The 26,113-nt window shown below is 45.1% G+C and overlaps 2 protein-coding genes across 2 annotated transcripts in view; both read left to right on the forward strand.

The window, feature by feature from the left end:
- Window positions 1-12,967, forward strand: part of LOC120979725 (solute carrier family 26 member 6-like) — a 33,934-nt gene extending 20,967 nt beyond the window's left edge. Inside the window, exons 12-18 of the mRNA XM_040408666.1 lie at window positions 167-273; window positions 5,407-5,476; window positions 6,863-6,955; window positions 7,042-7,158; window positions 9,854-10,045; window positions 10,613-10,667; window positions 12,816-12,967. Of these exons, the coding sequence (XP_040264600.1) occupies window positions 167-273; window positions 5,407-5,476; window positions 6,863-6,955; window positions 7,042-7,158; window positions 9,854-10,045; window positions 10,613-10,667; window positions 12,816-12,967 (786 nt within the window). The remainder of the gene's footprint in view (window positions 1-166; window positions 274-5,406; window positions 5,477-6,862; window positions 6,956-7,041; window positions 7,159-9,853; window positions 10,046-10,612; window positions 10,668-12,815) is intronic.
- Window positions 12,968-14,564: 1,597 nt separating this feature from the next.
- SLC26A6 (solute carrier family 26 member 6) overlaps window positions 14,565-26,113 on the forward strand; it is a 60,884-nt gene continuing 49,335 nt past the window's right edge. The window contains exon 1 of the mRNA XM_040408668.1: window positions 14,565-14,656. The gene's annotated coding sequence lies outside the window, so the exon portion shown is untranslated. The remainder of the gene's footprint in view (window positions 14,657-26,113) is intronic.

The raw sequence follows: 26,113 nt of genomic DNA on the forward strand, positions 1-26,113 counted from the left end.
CGCTCACCTGTGGCAACCAATGGCAGCATGACCTTGCCATTGGCTGTCGCAAGTTGGTATGGCTTGTATATTAACCCCCTTTCTTGGTAAGTGCAGAATTATAAGAAATTACCATAATAAGATTGCTGTTAATTATAACGTAAATCAATCACTTTTCCTGTTCCAGTTTATATGGCTTGTGAGCTTCTTGTCAACCATCTGCCTGAACCTAGACATTGGACTGGCTGTGGCGGTCGTATTTGGAGTGTTCACAGTCACTTTCAGAACTCAGTTGTGAGTTATTGTTTTTTTGTATTGGCATGTAGACATGGAAATAACTATAATGGTCTAGACCAGGTGCAGCGTACTCAAGTTAGATTTAAAAATGTTCCTGGGTGTTGTAGTGCAATAGACACTAACCTGAGACGGCTGACTCTCTGCAAGGGCAGGTGATGATGAGAAATGTTCGTGACGCCAGTGCCAATTAAACGGTGGCACGCCGTTTGCTGATAGCAGGAATAACTGAGGAACCACGTGATGTTAAAACAGAATTCAAACTTTAGTAGTCATCATATAGGGACATTGACGGAAGCGCAGTTCCTTTGAAGACAGTTGATTTTCAATACAGTTGATGCAGGCAATATATATATATATAGCAAGGTGACTTTAGAGTGTTAAACACAGTACTTGCAGTACAGGCAGCTTGCACTCTATTCCTGACTGATCCTGGAACATAGAAACTCTTCTCCAAGGTCCAATGCCCTAGCTCTGGCGTATATCCTTGGTTTTATCTCTATCAAGTACCTCCTCTGTAGTCTTGAGTACCTCTTGCTTTTCTTGACTTGCCTCTGTCCCTCTCTCAATTTCCTCAGGCTCTAGAAACTTCTGAATTCTGGTGTTCCTGCTTCTGCATATATGAGCTCAGGAGGGGAACCTTCTCCTTGGATCTGGAACCCGGTTACAGGGACTGCAATACCCTCTCCTGGTCTACAGGCTTCAGGCCTGGACTTGACTCTGACATAGTCTAATCCCCAACTTGGTTCTCACTCTGGTTAGACTAGACTACAGACTCCAACTCTCTTTCCTTTCCCTGACTGGGCCTTATATAGACTAGGGCTCCCTAGCTCCCTCTAGTGACTAAGAGCTGGAATGACACCCCTAGCAGGCCTGTACATGCACATTTTACAGCAACAGGGAAATACATAGCATTACATTACATTACATTTTATAAAGATAACTTATACCAACTTCCCCATAATTAAGGAGAAACGACAGCACACCAGTGACCCTTCTGTAGTGACGGGCATTACAGCTCCCGTACACTACATACCCCACTGCTTTAAGCTGAGTACGACCTCGTACTCCATCAGGGCCCGCCCAACTGGAATTTCTACCTGAAACAGAAAAAGAGACATGCAGGCATACATATATGTCATTCATCTGCATTTACATTCATATCAGGTCCAATTGGCAAAGGTGAAGGGTGGTGACAAGGGGCGTCGTTCTCTTCTCTCAGGATAGTGAATGGAACTGGGGCGCTGACCTGGCACAGCGTGACATTAATACCAGGATAGTCCATATGTGCAAATTGTCCTTAATAGAACAGCAAGAAACGGTAAAACAGTATAAAAGTTCTTGGAGGCTCAAAGAACAAATATGAGTCCGTACCCAGGTTACTTTCCTATAAATCACAGAGGCTCTCGTGCGGTGGAGTCCATCTCTGGGCACATTTCCCTTTAAAAGAGCAAAAATCTCAGAGGCTCAGGTTCTTTTGAGTCTATCTCCGGGCACGGTTCCTTAGTATCAAGTTGCACAATATAAAACAAGTGCTGTAATACCCCTGATCAACCTGAAAAGGGGGTTAAAGGTAAAAGGTGCAACAAAGGAACAGGCACAACTTGGCGTGGGATAGCAAAAGCAGGCAGGAGGTCCTGGAAACAAACTTGGCTTCGTTGACTTTAATACTTCAGTGGTTAACACCTACCACTGAGCCGTGGATAAACTGGCAGCAGCAACAAACGACCAGGAAACATAGGACTCCTGTCCTGGAAGGGTTAAGTCCTCAACATCATCTTTTTTAGCAAAATAAATCAAAGGCCTAGCAGGCTGATTCACAGAGGCATGTCATAATCACCCGGCTCTGCTGGCAAATATGGCCTGTAGTAGTCCTCTACAGGAGGATGTGCCCACATCACGGTGTCAGGGGGCAGCTGCAAGGTGAAGGGGCCCCGGATAGGTATTGGCCCCATAGGCCTAGGGGTAAACACTCTTGTGGACCGTACCGGTCCCGGCATAACTACTGTAGGCTGTCGTGGACTTGGTACCGCCGCCGCAAGCGGTCCGGTGGGCTCTGTGCAGCAATTCACAGCAATAGGGGGTCTTCTTTGGGACCTTGCCGGAGCAACATTAGTAGAAGGTGGTTTACGGGTGGTGACAGGCACCCTTACCTCGTCCTTCTTAGGCGGCGTCTGGATCCTGGCGGTGGCAATCTTGCGCAGCTCCCGCAACTTTTCCTCCAGCCAGACAATCTGGTCACCGATGCTTTCCGTGTCGGAATCGCTGTCCTCTGCTGGCGCCGGCGCAGGTACAGTCAACGATGCGTCGGACGCGGCCTCTGCAGGCCCCGGTGGCGCATCGGGTCTCCTACCCTTCCGGATATTCTCCAGGGTAACACGGAGTCCCTTGAGATTTTCTAAGTCCTGGATTGTCTTCTCCCGTCGAGGCAGCTCGGGGGAAGGATAGGGGCTCACCCATTTTTCCAACACGGTTGGCTGCCAGAAGACATTAGGCCCAATGAAGGAGCCTCGCTCCTGGAAGGCGTGGTGGGCCTGTTCTGGAGAGCGTTCAGGTTCCCGCTCGCAGCCAGAGTAGTTTTCTTCTGCCTCCCAGTCCTCAGGTTCTCGCTTGGGACGGGTCACAGCAGTCGCATATGGGCCTCTCAGGCTCTCGGCAGGGGTGAACTCCACCTCCTCTCCCTCGCGGAGGCTATGCTGATACGAAGGGAGGTAGTCTCTTTTAACAGATCTCCTGTTGACGTATAAGTCTCTGCCAGTTAGGTAGTCTTGTATGAACCCGTAGCCACGGGTTTTGTCAAAGGACACCACCAACCCCTTTCTCCTTTCCAGGCGGGGTTGGGTGTTGGTGTGTCGTTCATGGATAGTCTTGGTCAGTTCCTCATAATATATTTTAGTCTTTGTATTCCGCTTTATAGCGGCCTCCCGGATCTCTGCCATTAATGAGGACCACTTGAAAGAGGGCTGAAAGAAGTCTCTCCAAGAGCCATAATGATGCTCTGGTTCTTTCTCCCGTGGCGGGCAGGCGGGTTTCTCCGGTCCCGGAGAGTAGGCCGGTGGAGCGTCCTCAGGCTCTACACCAACATTATCCATTTTCGGTATTTCAGGCGCGGACGTGGCAGCAAAGCAGTGCTCACTCTCCAACATGCTCAATCCTTCTCTGGAGAGCGACAGGGTGGCGCCAATAAGATCAGCCAGATCCTCCCATTGCACTGGGAGGCCGCCCCCCAGGTATTCCAGTATCTGGAAGGCGGAGTCCATGCTGGCAGACATGCAAATGTCCAGACAGGCTGTGGCGCCTGCCCTTGAACCTTTTCCCGCTTTTTCATCAAAAAGGCGCCAACTTTTCCTGCCTTTTCGGGATGAAGATGACGCAGCAGCAATTTCAGCAAGCTCAGCGGCCATCTTCAGTAGAAACGCTGTCTTTTCACTGACAGCAAGCAGGATGATGAAAAGTCCACAAAACCACACTCCGATGTGGCGATTTCTTTCCTCTTGATAGCGCAACACTGCACAGCGCTTTTTGGAGGTTTTAGGTACACTTTGGGTATGTTTTTCAGTCCACAAAGTCCACTTTAATAAAACATGCAATTTGTCACTTTGGTCACAGGGCAACTGTATAAGGCACAAAGTTCACGCTTCTTGCACTAGAAAGCGTGCGTATCCTGTTCGTGACGCCAAAAGAGAGGTGCAGCGTACTCAAGTTAGATTTAAAAATGTTCCTGGGTGTTGTAGTGCAATAGACACTAACCTGAGACGGCTGACTCTCTGCAAGGGCAGGTGATGATGAGAAATGTTCGTGACGCCAGTGCCAATTAAACGGTGGCACGCCGTTTGCTGATAGCAGGAATAACTGAGGAACCACGTGATGTTAAAACAGAATTCAAACTTTAGTAGTCATCATATAGGGACATTGACGGAAGCGCAGTTCCTTTGAAGACAGTTGATTTTCAATACAGTTGATGCAGGCAATATATATATATATATAGCAAGGTGACTTTAGAGTGTTAAACACAGGACTTGCAGTACAGGCAGCTTGCACTCTATTCCTGACTGATCCTGGAACATAGAAACTCTTCTCCAAGGCCCAATACCCTAGCTCTGGCGTATATCCTTGGTTTTATCTCTATCAAGTACCTCCTCTGTAGTCTTGAGTACCTCTTGCTTTTCTTGACTTGCCTCTGTCCCTCTCTCAGTTTCCTCAGGCTCTAGAAACTTCTGAATTCTGGTGTTCCTGCTTCTGCATATATGAGCTCAGGAGGGGAACCTTCTCCTTCGATCTGGAACCCGGTTACAGGGACTGCAATACCCTCTCCTGGTCTACAGGCTTCAGGCCTGGACTTGACTCTGACATAGTCTAATCCCCAACTTGGTTCTCACTCTGGTTAGACTAGACTACAGACTCCAGACTCCAACTAACTTTCCTTTCCCTGACTGGGCCTTATATAAACTAGGGCTCCCTAGCTCCCTCTAGTGACTAAGAGCTGGAATGACACCCCTAGCAGGCCTGTACATGCACATTTTACAGCAACAGGGAAATACATAGCATTACATTACATTACATTTTATAAAGATAACTTATACCAACTTCCCCATAATTAAGGAGAAACGACAGCACACCAGTGACCCTTCTGTAGTGACGGGCATTACAGCTCCCGTACACTATACAGGCATGCTCAACCTGCGGCCCTCCAGCTGTTGTAAAACTAAAACTCCCACAATGCCCTGCTGTAGGCTGTTTGGGCATGCTGGGAGTTGTAGTTTTGCAACAGCTGGAGGGCCGCAGGTTGAGCATGCCTGGTATAGAAGAAATAACTGGCTGCCCGCAGCCACCACTAGGGGGAGCTCACTGCATATGGATTTATTTAGCTAGTAGTGAACTCAAATCTGCACGAAGTTAGGTCTACCTATTTGCATGTAACTTCTATGGCTTTGCAAGCAGGAGAAGCAAATAAGAACTGCCCCTCCCCACCACTGGCCTTATCGCGGTTACATACCCTACCTCCATGGAGTACAAAACATTGATGCCCTGACACATGATGATCCTATATCATTTTATATGATGATTTCAATATGAAGATAATGTTACAAACCGTTATATGCACCACATCGCTTTTCTATTTTGCTGTCGCAGGTCTCATTACTTCATTCTGGGGCAAGTTGCCGAGTCTGATATCTACAGAGAGGCAGAAGAGAATACCTTGGTAAATAACACAGGCAGAACCATACACCTTCCAAGATGGAATTTGCATAGAAAGATAATTTGCATAAAATGTTTGCAACCATGATAGTATCTATAGGGTATGTTATCTAGCTTTCCATACATCCTGAATGGGATCACTATGGTTCACAGGCATACACAGCAAAACTCATAATTAAGGCTACTTTCATATTACCGTTTTTCTTTTCCGGCATAGAGTTCCATCACAGGGGCTCTAGACCGGAAAAGAACTGATCAGGCATATCCCCATGCATTCTGAATGGAGAGTAATCCGTTCAGGATGCATCAGGATGTCTTCAGTTCAATCATTTTGACTGATCAGGCAAAAGAGAAAACCGTAGCATGCTACGGTTTTATCTCCGGCAAAAAAAACTGAAGACTTGCCTGAATGCCGGATCCGGCATCTTTTTCCATTGGAATGTATTAGTGCCGGATCCGGCATTCAAAATACCGGAATGCCGGATCCGTTCTTCCTGTCTGCGCATGCGCAGACCTTTAAAAATGAGAAAAAAATAAATACCGGATCCGTTTTGCCTGATGACACCGGAAAAAAGGATCCGGTATTGCAATGCATTTTTCTGACTGATCAGTCAAAAAAAAATGACATGCGTTTGCATACAGTTTGCCTGCCGGAACTGCCTGTTGGAATCAAACAACGCAAGTGTGAAAGTATGAGATCTTGACCAAATATATTATGCTCCTCTGTCTGTATTGGGGAGCTCCGCAGTATCTAAAATGTGACTTGACAAGTATTCCCTTGTAGGAGTCATGGAGGTGGAGCTGCTCGCCAGAAGAGTCACGGTGGTCAGGCCCTAAACAGGAATCTGGCTTGATTGATGCCCAAGAAGGGGATACTTCACCTTAAACCTGTTCTAAATACCACATATGAGCCGTTGTCTTCCAGTTCTGGCGCATGCACAGTGAAGATGGGTGTACTAGCATCCGGAATGCGCTTCTGACAGGCTGGTGCACAATGCACCAATGTAGCCTGTGCAGTAGCTTTGGGTCATCTAATAACCCTTATCTATAAATTACTAATAAATCAAAAACACTTATTTAAGCCACATTCTTATCAATAAGATATGAATTGAGCTATAATGAGTTTTTATAAGGTCAGAGGTCAGAGATAAGGAGCATCAGCTGAGCTGCGTGACAGAACACAGTAACAATACAGAACAGCTACTAGAGAATCTCAAGGCTGTACAGAGAAAGGGGCTCAAGATTTGTAATAAAGACTAATTGAAAGAATGATTTTTAGCTCAAAATGAGTACAATGCAATAATTAAAAAAAAAATGCCCCCAAAGGTGTACATGGCCTTTAAAGATTTTTAGATGGGTTTAATCTATTTTTTCCCCCCCTTTTTTCAAGGCCAAAGAGATTCCCGGTGTGAAGATTTTCCAATCAAGTTCACCCATTTACTTTGCCAATGCAGAATTATATGCAAAATCCCTGAAGATGAAGGTAAGACATCTGTTGTCTAAAGCATGAGGACCTTCATGTAATTCTCAAGTCATTCTCAAAATTCGCCCCCAAATCATGTATTGTAGATGGGGGTGAATGTGGACAAACTGATAGAGAAGAAGAAGAAAGCCATTCAGAAAAGGAGGAAAGGCCTGCAAAAAGTAATCAACCTGGCCAAAATCATCCTGGCTAAAACACAAAAGGTGAGCGGTGACACAGATGCCCCCCAAAATGGGCCTTATTAATCAAAACTGACTTTTTCTTGTTTTCCATAGCAACCAATCAGAGCTCAGCTTTCCCTTCTTAAATTGCTATGCAAAAATGAAAGCTGCGCTATGATTGGTTGGAATGGGCAACACATTTTGATAAATAAACCCCTATTGGGTACTGCATTCGGGTTTGTAGATTAACATGTCACCTTTATAACTATTAACTGACCGTGGTGCCTACGGAACCACAACCAAAGTGGCCACACATACTAGCCAATCAGATAATTTTTAAAATTCTGCACTGTGTATCAAAAATAGCAGTGGGACTCTGCTGCCCATGTAATGCAAGCAGTGGCCAGGTCCTCCAGTGTGAGAGGATCTTTGTGGCTTTTGATCAGTGGGTATCTGAATGCTGAGAGAAATCTATGGGCCGGTCCAGATTCCGTCCTCTGCAGCGAGGGTTGTCTGATTTAGAAGACCCATTTTCAAATACCCTTTTAAGGAAGTCAAAGTTAAAGGGGATATCCATCCATTAAAAAAAAGAATGGCTTAAAAAAATATATTTAAAAAGTCATGCTCAATTAACTGATCCCCTGCCGCTCCCATTCCAGTGCTTCCTGTGTTCCCTACCTGTCTCTACTTTGGCACAAAAATGTGACTGAGGGGAATCATCACTGCAGCCAGCGATTAGTTGGTTGGACATCTTTCCAATAGTGACTTGTGGGGTCCTAGAAAGCACTGAACAGGAACGGCGGGTGTGACGAATACCGTACCCCGACTGACGTCAACTAAGTAGAGCCAGCGAGATACGGTATGGTCACGGGTTACCAAGGCGTGACGTTACGCCGTCCCTGAGGAGCAGGTAAGGTCAGCTTGGTACAGTGTTCACAGACACCTCCTGTCCACACGGGCACAGAGAGGCAACAAGCTGAGAGAGCCTTTTCACTGCCCCAGTGAAACAGCGCCTTCTGCCAGCAGTTTCTTGCTTGATATAAGCCCGGTCCGCTAACGGGATTATATAGGGTAAGAAACCAACCAGCGGTAGCGTATTACTAGGCCGAAACACGGACGTGGGGATTCGTGATCGAGATACAAGAACAGCACAAGATTAAATTATATATTTATTCGCCTTAAGGGCTCACTAGAAATAACACTATACACACAAAGAATATATACAGTGGTCTGAGGTTACAAATACAGATGGTGTGGTACAAACAGGGTTAAGCAGAACAAAAGTCAGTTTACCAGGTACAGGAGTCCTTTGTGTTGTGATGAGTTCTTAGCTGTGGTCACATGGGAAGCAGTGATGTCAGCTGGTTGCAGGTCCCTCTAAACACATGGCATGATGTGACCTCCCTTAAGAGAAAGACCCGCCCGCTTGCTGGCACAAGCCTTTTAACCTGTAGCCGGTCCACCCCCCTCTGCTGGGCTGGCAGCACATGAGCCACAAAACCGATTAGGGCTCATGGCTCCAGACCAGAACGTTGCATGGAGGTGGTTCTGGGACCAATGGATCCGCCTGGGTTCCGGCTACCAGCAGAGTCCAAGCATGGTACTGTTATTTGGTTTCTGTGGGGAGATATGTATATCCCCCCTCCCTGGCATCCTACCACCAAACTATGACCATGGGCCTGTTCATCATGGCCACAGGGACACAAATATGCATCTGATTTATGTCTGTGATGGACGGGCAATTCATAATTCCTTATGAATTGCTGGTTCCATGATGTCTGATAATGTTCATTGAACTGGGGAATGGCCTAGACCCCCTGCAGAGAGGTTTTTCCTGTTCCTGGCTGAATGGAGGTGAGAAATTGTAAACAACGGTGGCCTGCTAAAGGTTCTCTGCCAGTTGGCTGGGGTTTGAAGCAGGGCCCCCCTCTGTGGAGTTTACTACCTCTGCTATCTGACAGCTGATGGCTGGTGTGGGAACATCGCTGACATGAAATAATAATCCATATTCCTCACACCTCCCCCTTTTAGAGGGCGACAGGGAAAGCACATTCCTGTATTCCTCCCGTGCGCCCATCTGCACCCTCTCCTTGCCGGGATAGCCCGTCAGCGTTCCCGTGGTCATGGCCCTTCTTGTGGCGAATTGTCCGTTGCCGAAACTGCCTGACGCAAACGAATGGCATTTGTGAGATCGATCCGGATGGGGGTCCGTCTGACAAATGCATTGAAATACCGGATCCGTCTCTCCGGTGTCATCCGGAAAAAACGGATCCGGTATTTATTTATTGTTTCATCTTTAAAGGTCTGCGCATGCGCAGACCGCAAAACCAGATCCGTTTTTCTGGAACAATTAATGCCGGATCCGGCACTAATACATTTCAATGGAAATTAATGCCGGATCCGGCAAGTTTTCAGGATTTTTGGCCAGAGAGAAAACTGCAGCATGCGGCGGTATTTTCTTTCGTCAAAAAACGTAAGAGGGACTGAACTGATGCATCCTGAACAGATTGCTCTCTATTCAGAATGCATTAGGATAAAACTGATCAGTTTTTTTCTGATATTGAGCTCCTGTGACGGAACTCAACACTGGAAAAGAAAACGCTAGTGTGAAAGTGCCCTAAGTCTATTGTTGAAGGTGTTTTTTTTATGTTTTTGTTTTTTTGTAGAGAGGGAGGGGATTAATTCTCTGTATGTTTTTATCTTCATTTTCATACTGAAACCTTTATCTTCTGTCCAGGGAAGCGGATTAGAATTTTTGACAACTAAAGACGATGTGATTGGAAGTCTGAAGACTCTGAGTGAGTCCATCCCACAGTCTTCGGTCACCCTCCGCTCTTTAGGTTTGGAGAAACTTGACTTTCGCTCCCTCATATTGGACTTTTCAGCTGTCAGCTTTGTAGACACAGTTGCAGCGAAAATGTTAAAAAATGTAAGTAAAAACTTATTATAAGAGGGCAAAAAGGATTTATTTTTCATATACTAAACTTAAAGCAAACCTCTTACATACCCTTTGCCGCCAAAACATCTCCCAGTACCTGATGGAGCTCTTGATGAGATCTCCAATGGTCCTCTTCTCATGGCCCATCATTATTTCATTCATGTTAAAAACCTTTATAGTTTACATGTGAATGAGCTGATTAGAGTCAATCCCTCCATGCTCCTAATCTGGCCTCTCTGTCTGGCATCCAGCAGCGGTGGGGACGTCAGTACAGGCTTTTACAGAAGTTTCATTGCTCTGTCTAGGACATCAGTCAAGCCAGAGAGGCCACATTAGGGGCATGAAGGGCATGACGTACGCGGCTAGCTCTCCAACCCCTTGACCTGAATCAGCTAAGTTATAAAGTTTTTTTTATACATTATTGAAATAACAATAGGCCATAAGAAAAGGACCGTTGGAGACCGCATCAAGTGCTCCATCAGGTACTGGGGCTGTTTGGGGGACAAAGAGCATGTTCCCTTTAATGGTATTTCCTCTTTCTCTCTTTTTATTTTTTAGATCTTCACGGAATTTCGCGAGATTGAAGTAGAAGTCTATATGGCAAACTGTCAGTGTAAGTTGCCATATTTCTGGAATCTTTTTTGAATAACCCCCCACCAATTGGGAAATAATTAGAGAATTTTTTTTTTTACTCAAAATTAAAAAAAAAATGTGTTTACAATTGTAAAAAGTAAAAAAAGACCAGAGAAAGGAAAAAAGTAAAAATTATTTTAAAACATTTTGTCTATTGCTACAAAATAAAGGAAATGTATACTTTTGCAATCATTCTTATTGTTCCAATGGAACAATGCCTGGTTCCTGTAGTCAGCTCCAATGTAGGCCTATGAGTCTCCTTGGTGACAGACCACAAACAAACCTTTTGTGTAGTCTGATTAATTGGCCTCTCTCCTTGATAACCTATATAAGGAAGAAGAGGCGGCAGATGGGATGGAATAATACATGACTGTAGGATCTGACTACACAAAAGAATGCTGCAAAATGAGAACGGGGGTCCTGTGTAGCCTTTTTAAATGGAACGGTGGTCGAGCATGTTGCATGCAAAGTCTAGGGGTCTGCCGAAGAATACAGTGCATGGCTATCTCCAGCAAATACGACAGATTGTGAATGTTGTGGCCCTGCGTATGCTTGAACGCCGCTCCATACAAACAGGGAGACATGGGACCCCTCTTCTTGTGATCTGTGAGGGTCCCAGCAGTCGTACTTCTAGCGATCTAAGTATGGAATCTAAAACTTTATTAATGGTTGTACAGGTTCTCCAGCACATGGCTACTCCCCTATCATTCCCATAAAGCCTTTCAGCTATTAAATACCCCCAAGAGGACTCACATGGCCTGTGACTCCTATGGAGGTAGGGATGCCCATCATGCACTGTACACAATGGAGTTGTCATCAGGACAGGTCACTTTATATAAGGCTGTCTTGCAGATGTCCTAGCAAAGTTAAAAGGTTAAACAATTGCACCCGTTATCAGTAAGGTACCAATCATGGCGCTGAGGGACATATGGCAGCACACCTTCATGAGGTCTCTACAGCTATGTCGGGAGGGCTTCCATATCCTGTGACACCTTTTATACTCTTCCTGTTATCAAGCAGAAGCTCAACCAAGGGTGGGGAGGACCCTACTTATGGCCAGTGGCCGGGTACATACGATCCTCTCAGCATTAATTAATGCTAGGACCTTAAGGTACTTATGCATCTGGCCAGCAGCCTCAGGTGTCCTCATGAATTCAACTGTATTGCCGTCTTCAGGAGGATGATACAGTTGAATACTGCAGCAGGGTGGCAGTATTTTGTTCTGCTGGGGCATTATCTTAGGGCACTTTCACACTAGCGTTAGAAGAATCCGGCAGGCAGCTCCGATGTCGAAACTGCCTTCCGGATCCGGAAATCCGTATGCAAACAGATATAATTTGTTTCCAGATACGGATGCGGAGCCGTCTGACAAATGCATTGCAATACCGGATCCATCATCCGGAAAAACGGATCCGGTATATATCTTTTTCACAGATTTAAAGGTCTGCGCATGCGCAGACCGGGAAACTGGATCCGTTTTTCCAGAACACTTGGTACCGGATCCGGCATTAATACAGTTTTTTCCGGAATTTTGGCCGGAGAAAATACTGCAGCATGCTGCGGTATTTTCTCCGGCCAAATACCATAAAAGGGACTGAACTGAAGACATCCATAATGCATACTGAACGGATTGCTCTCCATTCAGAATGCATTGGGACAAAACTGAAGCGTTTTTTTCCGGTATTGAGCCCCTAGGACGGAACTCAATACCGGAAAACTTCAACACTAGTGTGAAAGTACCCTTATGCTTCACTAAGGTATTTGCTTCTGCTGAGGCAGTATTTTGTGCTGCACTTTAATATTTGGTTTTGCTGGGGCGGTATTTTGTGCTGCACTACGGTATTGCAGAAGCCGCCTACTTCTGTAGTCCCTGCCTATTTGTGTTGCCCCCACATCTGTGAATCTGAACCTGCCTACAATACAATACGGGCCACTTTTCGTTTTTTTCCCCGGGGTCAGTAAGTTCCGAGTCCACCCCTGAGCTCAACACACACAGCCCTGGTCAATCTCCTGCTGACAGTTTCCCTTTAACTTTTTACCGAAAAACAGCGGACAGTAAAAAGTGCAATAAGACAAATGGTGATGACAGATGGTAAAAGTGACACGAGATCTGTTCTTTCTTTTGCAGCCTCTGTGCTACAGCAACTGGAGAACAACAATTTCTTCAATGAAAACATCACGCGGGCCGCCATATTTGCTTCCATTCACGACGCAGTTTCCTACATTTCCAGTGGACAGAGCAGCGAATCCAGCTCGGTGTCAGAAATCACAGCTATTTAGCTGGATTATGCTCTGTAGTCTATACGGCCATCAAAAGACTGAAATGGCTGCAAGTTGTGTGCGGCTGTGCATCGTGTTCAGGCAGCAACGCTTTATTCTCAGGAACATGTGACAAAGCATAAGACGGCCTAACGGGAATTGCGTTGTCATATGGTCCTATATTGCTTCGAGGGTCCTACAGCCCTCTATGCAAGTGCGGAACAAGTCAAAGTTTCCAGGGAAATGTTACCCCCTGGAGGCTCTTTTTTAATGACAGCAACCAAGGCAATGTTAAAGGGGTCTTCTGCTCTTTATATGGATAGTTCATCAGTATCGGATGGGCCGGGGCCTGACACCCAGCATCTCCACTGATCAGCTATGAAAACAGCCGATTAGTGGGGGTGCTAAGAAACAGCTGAGTGTCAGACCCCCACAGCCCTGATATTGATTGCCTAACCTGAGCATACTGTATGTCACTAACATCTCCAGTCTGGAAAACTTCTTTAAGAAGGTCCAATACATTTCCGGGGCCAGCAAGACCCGTTTAGATGAATATTGGTCAGACGTTGGGCTACATTTTGTGAAAACTGCACAACAATAAAAAAAAATCATACAAAAAAAACCATAAATCCTGTATCTGCATCGTAATATTCTTATCAATATCAGCTCATACAGTCAATGGGGGTTACCAAAGCACTGAAAGACGTCTTGTCTGATCAACCTCGGTAGAGGTGGAAGGATTATCCCATTCTGCGCTCTTCATTCAGCCATGGAAAGGGTACAGAGACTGGGTGGCCAGTGGTTGGCAGTACTACATGGGTACACTATGCTGAATGCTAAGAATGAGCATCTATTCCATAATGTCCACCTGTCTAGGATGAATGGCACATATCTGATCTCAGGTCCTGCGCTGACATCACCGGGTGGTGAGCGTGATGACTTCAGCGCAGGTCCTGCAAGAAGGGGAAAGAAGACGATAACGGCTGCGCGATCAAGTGGATAAGAATTATTTTTTAACCCTCAATGGACATTTTAGTAAGCATTCTGTATTCAGAATGCTATTATTTTCCATTATAACCATGTTATAATGGAAAATAATAAAATCAACAGAACACAGAACCCAAACTTCAATGAAGAAGTCCGGGTTCGGGTCTGGGTACCAACATTCTGTTTTTTATCACGCGCGTGCAAAAAACATTAAACCGCTTTGCACTCGCGTGGAAAAAAAAACTGAACAACGCAATCGCAGATAAATTGCGTCTGGCCAATCGTAGCGCACAGCTCATAGCCTGCGGATCCGGTCGCTGCAAAGAGATGCTTTGAAAATTATTTTTCCGCTGCACAGTATCTGTGACACACGGATGACACATGGACAGCAAAAAATGGACACACGAATCCTTCACGCCATCTTCACGGAGGCATCACTGACCATCTTTTCACAGATTTGAGTAGAGATGTGTGAATGAGGTTTTAGTGAACAAGGCTGCACAATCTCACTGCTCATGCTAGGCTGTAATAGCTGCTAGTGGGTCAAATTACCAGCAGAGGGCGAGGAAGATGTGATATCCTATGACACGAGGACGTCTGTGATTCCTACAGTCTCTCTCTGTGTGCTGGGATTTTCAGGGGGAAACACGTCATAATGGACACTTTCTGATGACGCAGAGGAAATTAAGAATCTGAGGGCAGAAGATTCTGTGATAATAAGAGGTAAGGAGATTCTGAGTCCTAGTATGGCCTGCTTGTAGATTGCAGGGGATTTACACAGCCACACATCTAATTCCAATTATCTGACTGTTGGAACAATAATGCCAGATACATAATAGTAAATTAAACACAGTGATGTCACAGTACAGGGATAATACACACAGTGATGTCACAGTACAGGGATAATACACACAGTGATGTCACAGTACAAGGATAATACACAGTGATGTCACAGTACAGGGATAATAAACACAGTGATGTCACAGTACAGGATAATATACACAGTGATGTCACAGTACAGGGATAATAAACACAGTGATGTCACAGTACAGGGATAATAAACACAGTGATGTCACAGTACAGGATAATATACACAGTGATGTCACAGTACAGAGATAATAAACACAGTGATGTCACAGTACAGGAATAATACACACAGTGATGTCACAGTACAGAGATAATAAACACAGTGATGTCACAGTACAGGGATAATAAACACAGTGATGTCACAGTACAGGGATAATACACACAGTGATGTCACAGTACAGAGACAATACACACAGTGATGTCACAGTACGGGGATAATAAACACAGTGATGTCATAGTACAGAGATAATATACACAGTGATGTCACAGTACAGAGATAATACACACAGTGATGTCACAGTACAGGGATAATAAACACAGTGATGTCACAGTACAGGGATAATAAACACAGTGATGTCACAGTACAGGGATAATACACACAGTGATGTCACAGTACAGGGATAATAAACACAGTGATGTCACAGTACAGGGATAATAAACACCAAGATGTCACAGTACAGAGATAATAAACACAGTGATGTCACAGTACAGGGATAATACACACAATGATGTCACAGTACAGAGATAATAAACACAGTGATGTCACAGTACAGGGATAATAAACACAATGATGTCACAGTACAGGGATAATAAACACAGTGATGTCACAGTACAGAGATAATAAACACAGTGATGTCACAGTACAGGGATAATAAACACAGTGATGTCACAGTACAGGGATAATAAACACAGTGATGTCACAGTACAGGGATAATAAACACAGTGATGTCACAGTACAGAGATAATAAACACAGTGATGTCACAGTACAGGGATAATACACACAGTGATGTCACAGTACAGGGATAATAAACACAGTGATGTCACAGTACAGGGATAATAAACACAGTGATGTCACAGTACAGGGATAATAAACAAAGTGATGTCACAGTACAGGGATGATAAACACAGTGATGTCACAGTACAGGGATAATAAACACAGTGATGTCACAGTACAGGGATAATACACACAGTGATGTCACAGTACAGAGATGATAAACAAAGTGATGTCACAGTACAGGGATGATAAACACAGTGATGTCACAGTACAGGGATAATAAACACAGCGATGTCACAGTACAGGGATAATACACACAGTGATGTCACAGTACAGGGATAATAAACACAGTGATGTCACAGTACAGGGATAATAAACACAGTGATGTCACAGTACAGGGATAATAAACAAAGTGATGTCACAGTACAGAGATAATAAACACAGTGATGTCACAGTACAGAGATAATAAACACAGTGATGTCACAGTACAGGGATGATAAACACAGTGATGTCACAGTACAGGGATGATAAACACAGTGATGTCACAGTACAGAGATAATACACACAGTGATAGCGCAGTCCAGAGATAATATACACATTGATGTCACAGTACAGGGATAATAAACACAGTGATGTCACAGTACAGAGATAATAAACACAGTGATGTCACAGAACAGAGATAATACACACAGTGATGTCACAGTACAGGGATAATAAACACAGTGATGTCACAGTACAGGGATAATAAACACAGTGATGTCACAGTACAGGAATAATAAACACAGTGATGTCACAGTACAGTAATAATAAACATAGTGATGTCACAGTACAGAGATAATAAACTCAGTGATGTCACAGTACAGGAATAATAAACATAGTGATGTCACAGTACAGGGATAATAAACACAGTGATGTCACAGTACAGGAATAATAAACACAGTGATGTCACAGTACAGAGATAATAAACACAGTGATGTCACAGTACGGGAATAATAAACACAGTGATGTCACAGTACAGGGATAATAAACACCATGATGTCACAGTACAGGGATAATAAACACCATGATGTCACAGTACAGGGATAATAAACACAGTGATGTCACAGTACAGGAATAATAAACACAGTGATGTCACAGTACAGGAATAATAAACATAGTGATGTCACAGTACAGAGATAATAAACTCAGTGATGTCACAGTACAGGAATAATAAACATAGTGATGTCACAGTACAGAGATAATAAACACAGTGATGTCACAGTACAGAGATAATAAACACAGTGATGTCACAGTACAGAGATAGTATACACAGTGATGTCACAGTACAGAGATAATATACACAGTGATGTCACAGTACAGAGATAATAAACACAGTGATGTCACAGTACAGGAATAATAAACACAGTGATGTCACAGTACAGAGATAATAAACACAGTGATGTCACAGTGCAGGGATAATAAACACAGTGATGTCACAGTGCAGGGATAATAAACACAGTGATGTCACAGTACAGAGATAATAAACACAGCGATGTCACAGTACAGGGATAATAAACATAGTGATGTCACAGTACAGAGATAATAAACACAGTGATGTCACAGTACAGAGATAATAAACACAGTGATGTCACAGTACAGAGATAATATACACAGTGATGTCACAGTACAGAGATAATATACACAGTGATGTCACAGTACAGAGATAATAAACACAGTGATGTCACAGTACAGGAATAATAAACACAGTGATGTCACAGTACAGAGATAATAAACACAGTGATGTCACAGTGCAGGGATAATAAACACAGTGATGTCACAGTGCAGGGATAATAAACACAGTGATGTCACAGTACAGAGATAATAAACACAGCGATGTCACAGTACAGAGATAATAAACACTGAGGGAGTATTTATCACACTCTGCACACTCTGAATCACAATCACTTGATGAACACAATGTGTGAATGAGGCCTTAGGTCTCGGTCACACGAACGTGTGAAGCCCGTGCCTGTGGACTGCAAATTGCGGTCTGCAATGCACGGGCACCTTCCGTGGGGCAGGCGCATGGGGATCGCAGACCCATTCACTTGAATGGGTCCGCGATCCCTCCGTTCCGCAAAAAGATAAAGCATGTTCTATCTTTTTGCGGTGTGGAGGCACGGAACGGAACCCCAGAAAGCACTCCGTAGTGCTTCCGTAGTGTTCCGTTCCGTGCTTCTGTTCCACATCTCCGGATTTGCGGACCCATTGAAATGAACGGGTCCGCATCCGTGATGCGGAATGACAACGGAGCGGTGCCCGTGAATTGCGGATCCGCAAATGTGGTCCGCAATACGGGAACAAGACACCAACGGTCGTGTGAACGAGCCCTTAGGCTGGGCTCCCCATTTCATTTTCCATTCTTCTGAGGACTCAGAGGCTGTTGAGTGCAATGGTGAAGTAGGGGACGATGTGCTCCCAGCTTTACCATTCAGCTGCTGGCTCTCATCACACCTGCAGGACTGACTAAGGCCCCTTTCACACGGGCGAGATTCCCACGCGGGTGCAATGCGTGAGGTGAACGTATTGCACCCGCACTGAATCCTGGACCCATTCATTTCTATGGGGCTGTGCACTTGTGCGTTGCGTGAAAATTGCAGCATGCTCTATATTGTGCGTTTTTCATGCAACGCAGGCCCCATAGAAGTGAATGGGGCTGCGCGAAAATCGCAAGCATCTGCAAACAAGTGCGGATGCGGTGCGATTTTCACGCATGGTTGCTAGGAGATGATCGGGATGGGGACGCGATCATTATTATTTTACCTTATAACATGGTTATAGGGGAAAATAATAGCATTCTTAATACAGAATGCATAGTAAAATAGTGATGGAGGGGTTAAAAAAATAAATAAAATTAAACTCACCTTAATCCACTTGTTCGCGCAGGCCGGATTCTCTTCTTTCTTCTTCTTTGAGGAAAAGTACCTTTGGTGATGTCACTGCGCTCATCATATGGTCCATCACATGATCCATCACCATGGTGATGGACCATGTGATGATTGCAGTGACATCACCAAAGGTCCTTTTCCTCAAAGAAGAAGAAAGAAGAGAAGCCGCCCCTGTGTGAACAAGTGGATTAAGGTGAGTTTAATTATTATTTTTTTTTTAACCCCTCCATCCCTATTTTACTAAGCATTCTGTATTAAGAATGTTATTATTTTCCCTTATAACCATGTTATAAGGGAAAATAATAAAATCTACACAACACCTAACCCAAACCCGAACTTCTGTGAAGAAGTCCGGCTTCGGGTCTGGGTACCAAACGTGCCGATTTTTCTCACGCGCGTGCAAAACGCATTAAAACGCTTTGCACTCGCGGGGAAAAATCGTGCATTTTCCCGCAATGCACCCGCATCTGTTCCCGCACGACACCCGCAACGCCCTTGTGAACCCAGCCTAACAGAGCAGCAAGGCTGGAGAACGATGTTGATTACCCGGTCTCTTTGCTCTTGTGCTCAGCGCATCAGGAGCGATGACATCAGTTCGTTGCACCTGCTGTGGACAGAATGTGTCCTCCATTCACTGGAGGAACAGAGCGTTATTTTATTTCATTAACAATTTGGGGACCAGAACTATTGTAAAGGCCTACTGAAGAGGGCATTCTACTCTGTGGGGGCACTAAAGAGAGCATTCTGCTGTAAAGGGGCATTCTACAGCTTGGAGGCACTAAAGAGGGCATTCTACTCTGTGGGGGCACTAAAGAGAGCATTCTACTGTAAAGTGCATTCTACAGCTTGGAGGCACTAAAGGGGGCATTCTGCTTTGTGGAGGCACTAAAAGGGGCATTCGACCCTGTGGGGACACTAAAGAGGGCATTCTACTCTGTGAGGGCACTAAAGAGGGCATTCTACTCTGTGAGGGCACTAAAGAGGGCATTCTACTCTGTGAGGGCACTAAAGAGGGCATTCTACTCTGTGAGGGCACTAAAGAGGGCATTCTACTCTGTAAGGGCACAAAAGAGGGCATTCTACTCTGTGAGGGCACTAAAGAGGGCATTCTACTCTGTGAGGGTACTAAAGAGGGCATTCTACTCTGTGAGAGTACTAAAGAGGGCATTCTACTCTGTGAGGGCACTAAAGAGGGCATTCTTCTCTGTGAGGGTACTAAAGAGGGCATTCTTCTCTGTCAGGGCACTAAAGAGGGCATTCTACTCTGTGAGAGTACTAAAGAGGGCATTCTACTCTGTGAGGGCACTAAAGAGGGCATTCTTCTCTGTGAGGGCACTAAAGAGGGCATTCTACTCTGTGAGGGCACTAAAGAGGGCATTCTACTCTGTGAGGGCACTAAAGAGGGCATTCTTCTCTGTGAGGGCACTAAAGAGGGCATTCTACTCTGTGAGGGCACTAAAGAGGGCATTCTACTCTGTGAGGGCACTAAAGAGGGCATTCTTCTCTGTGAGGGCTCTAAAGAGGGCATTATACTCTGTGAGGGCACTAAAGAGGGCATTCTTCTCTGTGAGGGCACTAAAGAGGGCATTCTTCTCTGTGAGGGCACTAAAGAGGGCATTCTACTCTGTGAGGGCACTAAAGAGAGCATTCTACTCTGTAAGGGCACTAAAGAGGGCATTCTACTCTGTGAGGGCACTAAAGAGGGCATTCTACTCTGTGAGGGTACTAAAGAGGGCATTCTTCTCTGTCAGGGCACTAAAGAGGGCATTCTACTCTGTGAGAGTACTAAAGAGGGCATTCTACTCTGTGAGGGCACTAAAGAGGGCATTCTTCTCTGTGAGGGCACTAAAGAGGGCATTCTACTCTGTGAGGGCACTAAAGAGGGCATTCTACTCTGTGAGGGCACTAAAGAGGGCATTCTACCCTGTGAGGGCACTAAAGATGGCATTCTACTCTGTGAGGGCACTAAAGAGGGCATTCTACTCTGTGAGGGCACTAAAGAGGGCATTCTACTCTGTGAGGGCACTAAAGAGGGCATTCTGCTTTGTGGAGGCACTAAAAGGGGCATTCGACCCTGTGGGGACACTAAAGAGGGCATTCTACTCTGTGAGGGCACTAAAGAGGGCATTCTACTCTGTGAGGGCACTAAAGAGGGCATTCTACTCTGTGAGGGCACTAAAGAGGGCATTCTACTCTGTGAGGGCACTAAAGAGGGCATTCTACTCTGTAAGGGCACTAAAGAGGGCATTCTACTCTGTGAGGGCACTAAAGAGGGCATTCTACTCTGTGAGGGTACTAAAGAAGGCATTCTTCTCTGTCAGGGCACTAAAGAGGGCATTCTACTCTGTGAGAGTACTAAAGAGGGCATTCTACTCTGTGAGGGCACTAAAGAGGGCATTCTTCTCTGTGAGGGCACTAAAGAGGGCATTCTACTCTGTGAGGGCACTAAAGAGGGCATTCTACTCTGTGAGGGCACTAAAGAGGGCATTCTTCTCTGTGAGGGCACTAAAGAGGGCATTCTACTCTGTGAGGGCACTAAAGAGGGCATTCTTCTCTGTGAGGGCACTAAAGAGGGCATTCTTCTCTGTGAGGGCACTAAAGAGGGCATTCTACTCTGTGGGGACACTAAAGAGGGCATTCTACTCTGTGGGGACACTAAAGGGGGCATTCTACTCTGTGGGGACACTAAAGGGGGCATTCTACTCTGTGGGGACACTAAAGGGGGCATTCTACTGTAAAGGGGCATTCTACTGCTTGGAGGCACTAAAGGGACATTCTACTCTGTGAGGGTACTAAGGGGGGCATAACTACTTTGTAGGGGCACTATGGGAGCATTTTACTGTGTGGAGGCACAAAGGGGGTTGGTCAGGACCAGGGCGTGTATAGATAGACATTGGGCAGTGTTAGGAATGCTAGTGTAAAATAATTTGCTGCGGCAATGATAATGTCCCTTTGGCTTATAATAATATCTGATAATGTCCTTTTTAAAAGTTGGGAGGAATACTTCCTGCTCACTGTCATCGCAGGAAAACTTGTGTTTCAGGTTTTGTGGCCCTACAACTATTGCAAAACTGCACCTTTAGCATTACCAGCCTGGGAGTTGTTTGCATACTACAGCTTTAAACAGAAGGTTTATCCTTAGTTAACCTTTGTTTGCATTATGGAAAATCGCTTATACAACAATTCCCTTAAATATTCCTATTAACCAATTCAAATTTATGACTCCTCCTACAGCAAGCAATTCTAGTAATAATGTATATTTGGGAACTACTGCTTCAATATGATGTAAATAGAAACAAATCTTTACTTAAAGGGCATCTGTCAGCAGTTTTGTACATATGACACTGGCTGACCTGTTACATATGCGCTTGGCAGCTGAAGACATCTGTGTTGGTCCCATGTTCCTATGTGCCCGCATTGCTGAGAAAAATTATGTTTTAATATATGCAAATGAGCCTCTAGGAGCAACGGGGGCGTTACCATTACACCTAGAGGCTCTGCTCTCTCTGCAACTGCTGTGTCTGCTATACTTTGACAGAGCCTTTTAGAAAAATTCTGAAGTTTTCTAACTTTTGAGACTTTTTTCATTTTTTTGCACCTGAATTTGTGGCAAAAAACAGTCTAATTTCTACTGCACTCCAGGGCTAGCCTGGCATACTTTTCTTCGTCTGTTTTGAGTGGTGAAATGAGACCTTTTTTTTTTTTGCATTAAAAGTTGCACTTTCCTGGAAACTTTTTTCATGGGCAAGTAAATTAGACCAGTCTCAGTGAATATGATCCTGTCTTCCTAAATAACAACCACCAGGGGTCAGACTAATAATAATACGCCTCGGGGCACATTTATCGAACTCACCTGTTTTCACCTTGTCACGCGCAGCAGAAAGTTCCGCAACTGAAAATAAGTTCCACTCATTTCAATAGGACAGTAAGCCCGTGGGTTTCTCCAAGCCCCATTAAGGTGAATGGAACCGATTCTCAGTCACGGAATCTCCTGCCACAAAATTTGCCACGTGTGAAGTCATCCTAATGCCTCATGCACACGACAGTATTTTTTCACGGTCCGCATAACGGGGTTCCGTTGTTCCGTGATCCGTTTCCGTTTTTGTTTCCGTGTGTCTTCCTTGATTTTTGGAGGATCACCAGACATGAAAAGTGAAAAAAAAATCTAAGTCAAGTTTGCCTTGAAAATGATAGGAAAAAAACGGACACGGATCACGGACGCGGATGACAATCTTGTGTGCCTCCGTGTTTTTCACGGACCCATTGACTTGAATGGGTCCGCGAACTGTTGTCCGTGAAAAAAATAGGACAGGTCATATTTTTTTGACGGACTGGAAACACGGATCACGGACGCGGATGACAAACGGTGCATTTTCCGAGTTTTCAACGGACCCATTGAAAGTCAATGGGTCCGCAGAAAATCACGGAAAACGGAACAGCGGACACGGAACACAACAACGGTCGTGTGCATGAGGCCTTAGAAGGTTCATATTCACTTAGACTGCTCTAAATAGTAGGCGCTTCCAAAAAAAAGGCCACAAATGAGTTGTGAGAAGTCGCACGTCTCCTTAATGCAAAAAAAAGTTGCACCACTGAAAACTGAGGAAGAAAAGTACGCCAGCCCTGGAGTGGAGTAGAAATTAGACAGTTTTTGCAACAAATTCAGGCTTAAAAATGCGCATCTACATAAATAGATTGGTAAAAAAAAAGTCCCAAAAGTTAGAAAACCTTTGAATTAGGTCCCTTTCACACGAGCGAGTTTTCCGCGCGGGTGCAATGCGTGACGTGAACGCATTGCACCCGCACTGAATCCGGACCCATTCATTTCTATGGGGCTGTGCACATGAGCGGTGATTTTCACGCATCACTTGTGCGTTGCGTGAAAATTGCAGCACGTTCTATATTCTGCGTTTTTCACGCAGCCCTGGCTCCATAGAAGTTTATGGGGCTGCGTTAAACGCATTTTATCCGAAAGCAAGTGCGGGTGCGATGCGTTTTTCACTGATGGTTGCAAAACTGACTGAACTTGCTTGCAAAATAGTGTGAGTTTCACTGAACGCATCCTGAACGCATCCGGACCTAATCCGTCACGCTCGTGTGAAAGGGGCCTTAGTCTAAATGTTCAAAATAGTAGAACGAGGCGCAAATGCCTCCAAAACGAGTCCAATTTCAGTAGTAAATGCGACTAAAACAATTCATCTGTCTTAGGCCTCATGCACACGACCGTTGTGTGCATCCGCGTCCGTTCTGTCATTTTTCACAGTTTAGCGGAGGTCCCATTCATTTCTATGGAGCTGTGAAAAAAAACTGATAGTCCTCCCTTTTTTTCTCCGCGTCCGTGATCCGTGATTCCAGTCCGTCAAAAAAATATAACCTGTCCTATTCTTGTCAGTGGAAAACGGAGGACGGACCCATTCAAGTCAATGGGTCCGTCAAAAAAAACTGATGCACAACTGGTATGTCATCCGAGTCCGTTTTTTTTCTACAAGACCTTGGTGCAATAAAATTACACTTTTCATTAACCTTCCTTTTTTTTCCCCGTCAGACAAAAAAAAAAGGAAGACACAAGGAAACACAACTGAAGCAAAATCGGACACGGACCACTGAAGCCAAATCACTGAAAGTGAAAAAACACTGTCGTGTACATGAGGCCTAAAGCTGAATTCACACGTCCGTGGAACGTGGTCCGTGAGATACCGGACTGGCATCCTGCTGAGTGCAGGAGCGCAATGCGTCATTGGTTGCTATGACGCTGTGCGCTTCGTGCCGCTGCTGCTGTACAGTAATACACACGAAGAGCACGGCGTCATAGCAACCAATGACGCATTGCGCTCCTGCACTCAGCAGGATGCCAGTCCGGTATCTCACGGACCACGTTCCATGGACGTGTGAATTCAGCCTAAAAGAGCATTTTTACATCTAAACAGGCACAAACACTACAGTAAATGTGCCCCAATCTGTATAGCTCATGTGACAGCTCGTGTCTTCTAATGTGGCTCTTAGGCCTCTTGCACGCGAATTTGTGCGTCCCATGGCCGTGCTGTGGCCCGCAATGCATGAACACCCACCGCGGGGCAGCCACAGCGGATCGCGGACCCATTCACTTTAATGGGTCCGCGATCCGGCCGTTCCGCAAAAAGATTGGGCATGTTCTATCTTTTTGCAGAACAGAAGTATGGGACGAAACCACTCTGTGCTTCTGTAGGGTTCCGTTCCGTGCTTCTGTTCCGCATCACCGGATTTGCGGACCCATTGAAGTGAATGGCGTCGCATCCGTGATGCGGAATGCACACGCAACTGTGCCCGTGTATTGCGGATCCACAAATGCGGTCCCCAATACGGCCACGGAGCACACGCGTTCGTGTGCAATAAGCCTTATGCCTTAGGGCTCATGCACACGAATGTATTTTCTTTTCGTGTCCGTTCAGTTTTTTCTGGCAGACCGTAAGCAGAACCATTCATTTCAATGGGTCCGCAAAAAAAAAACGGTTACTCCGTGTGCATTCAGTTTCCGTATATGTCCGTTCCGCAAAAAAAATAGAACATGTCCTATTATTGTCCACATTACCAACAAGGACAAGACTGTTCTATTAGGGGCCGGCTGTTCCGTTCCGCAAAATACGGAATGCACACGGAAGTCATCTGTGTTTTTTGCGGATCCGTTTTTTTGCTGACCGCAAAATACATACGGTTGTGTGCATGAGCCCTTATTCACACAGTCAGTGGGGCCTGTTTTTGGCCATAAAATTAGACGGGCGTATTTTATTTGGTCTTTCTTTCTTTTGCCGAGTATTTATTAAAAGTTGCAGATTCGTTGATAAATTAGACGAGGCGGCACATTTACTAAGACCGACTTTTTACGCCGATCCTAGTTTCCCCCTTGCGAACGCCTTAGACTCGTCTGATTAGGTTGGCCTTGTCATAAATTAGGTGCATCTGTGGCAGTCCTTGCGCCTGGCATAAAAAACAGACGTAAATGTTAGTAAATCTGCGCAGACATATTGAAACAAATGGGTCGGGGTTCCTTCCAGGTGCTGTGTGTTCACTACACGCATCGCATCCGGATGGAAAACTCGCTCAGAGCCCTAAGGCTACGTCTACACGACGGCATTTGTCGCGCTAATGTCGAGCAACAATTTTTATAATGGCAGTCTATGGTGTCGCACTGCAACATGCAACATGCTGCGACGCAACAGTCGCAGAAAATCCATTCGAGATGGATTTTTCTGCGACTGTTGCGTCGCAGTCGCAGCATGTTGCATGTTGCAGTGCGACACCATAGACTGCCATTATAAAAATTGTTGCGAGACATTGGTGCAACAAAATGTTGCGCTACAAATGTTGCAGTGTAGTTGTGCCCTATCTGTTGCATGACAAATGTCGTCGTGTAG

The sequence above is a fragment of the Bufo bufo genome, chromosome 9 (assembly GCF_905171765.1).
Source record: "Bufo bufo chromosome 9, aBufBuf1.1, whole genome shotgun sequence".
NCBI lineage: Eukaryota > Metazoa > Chordata > Amphibia > Anura > Bufonidae > Bufo > Bufo bufo.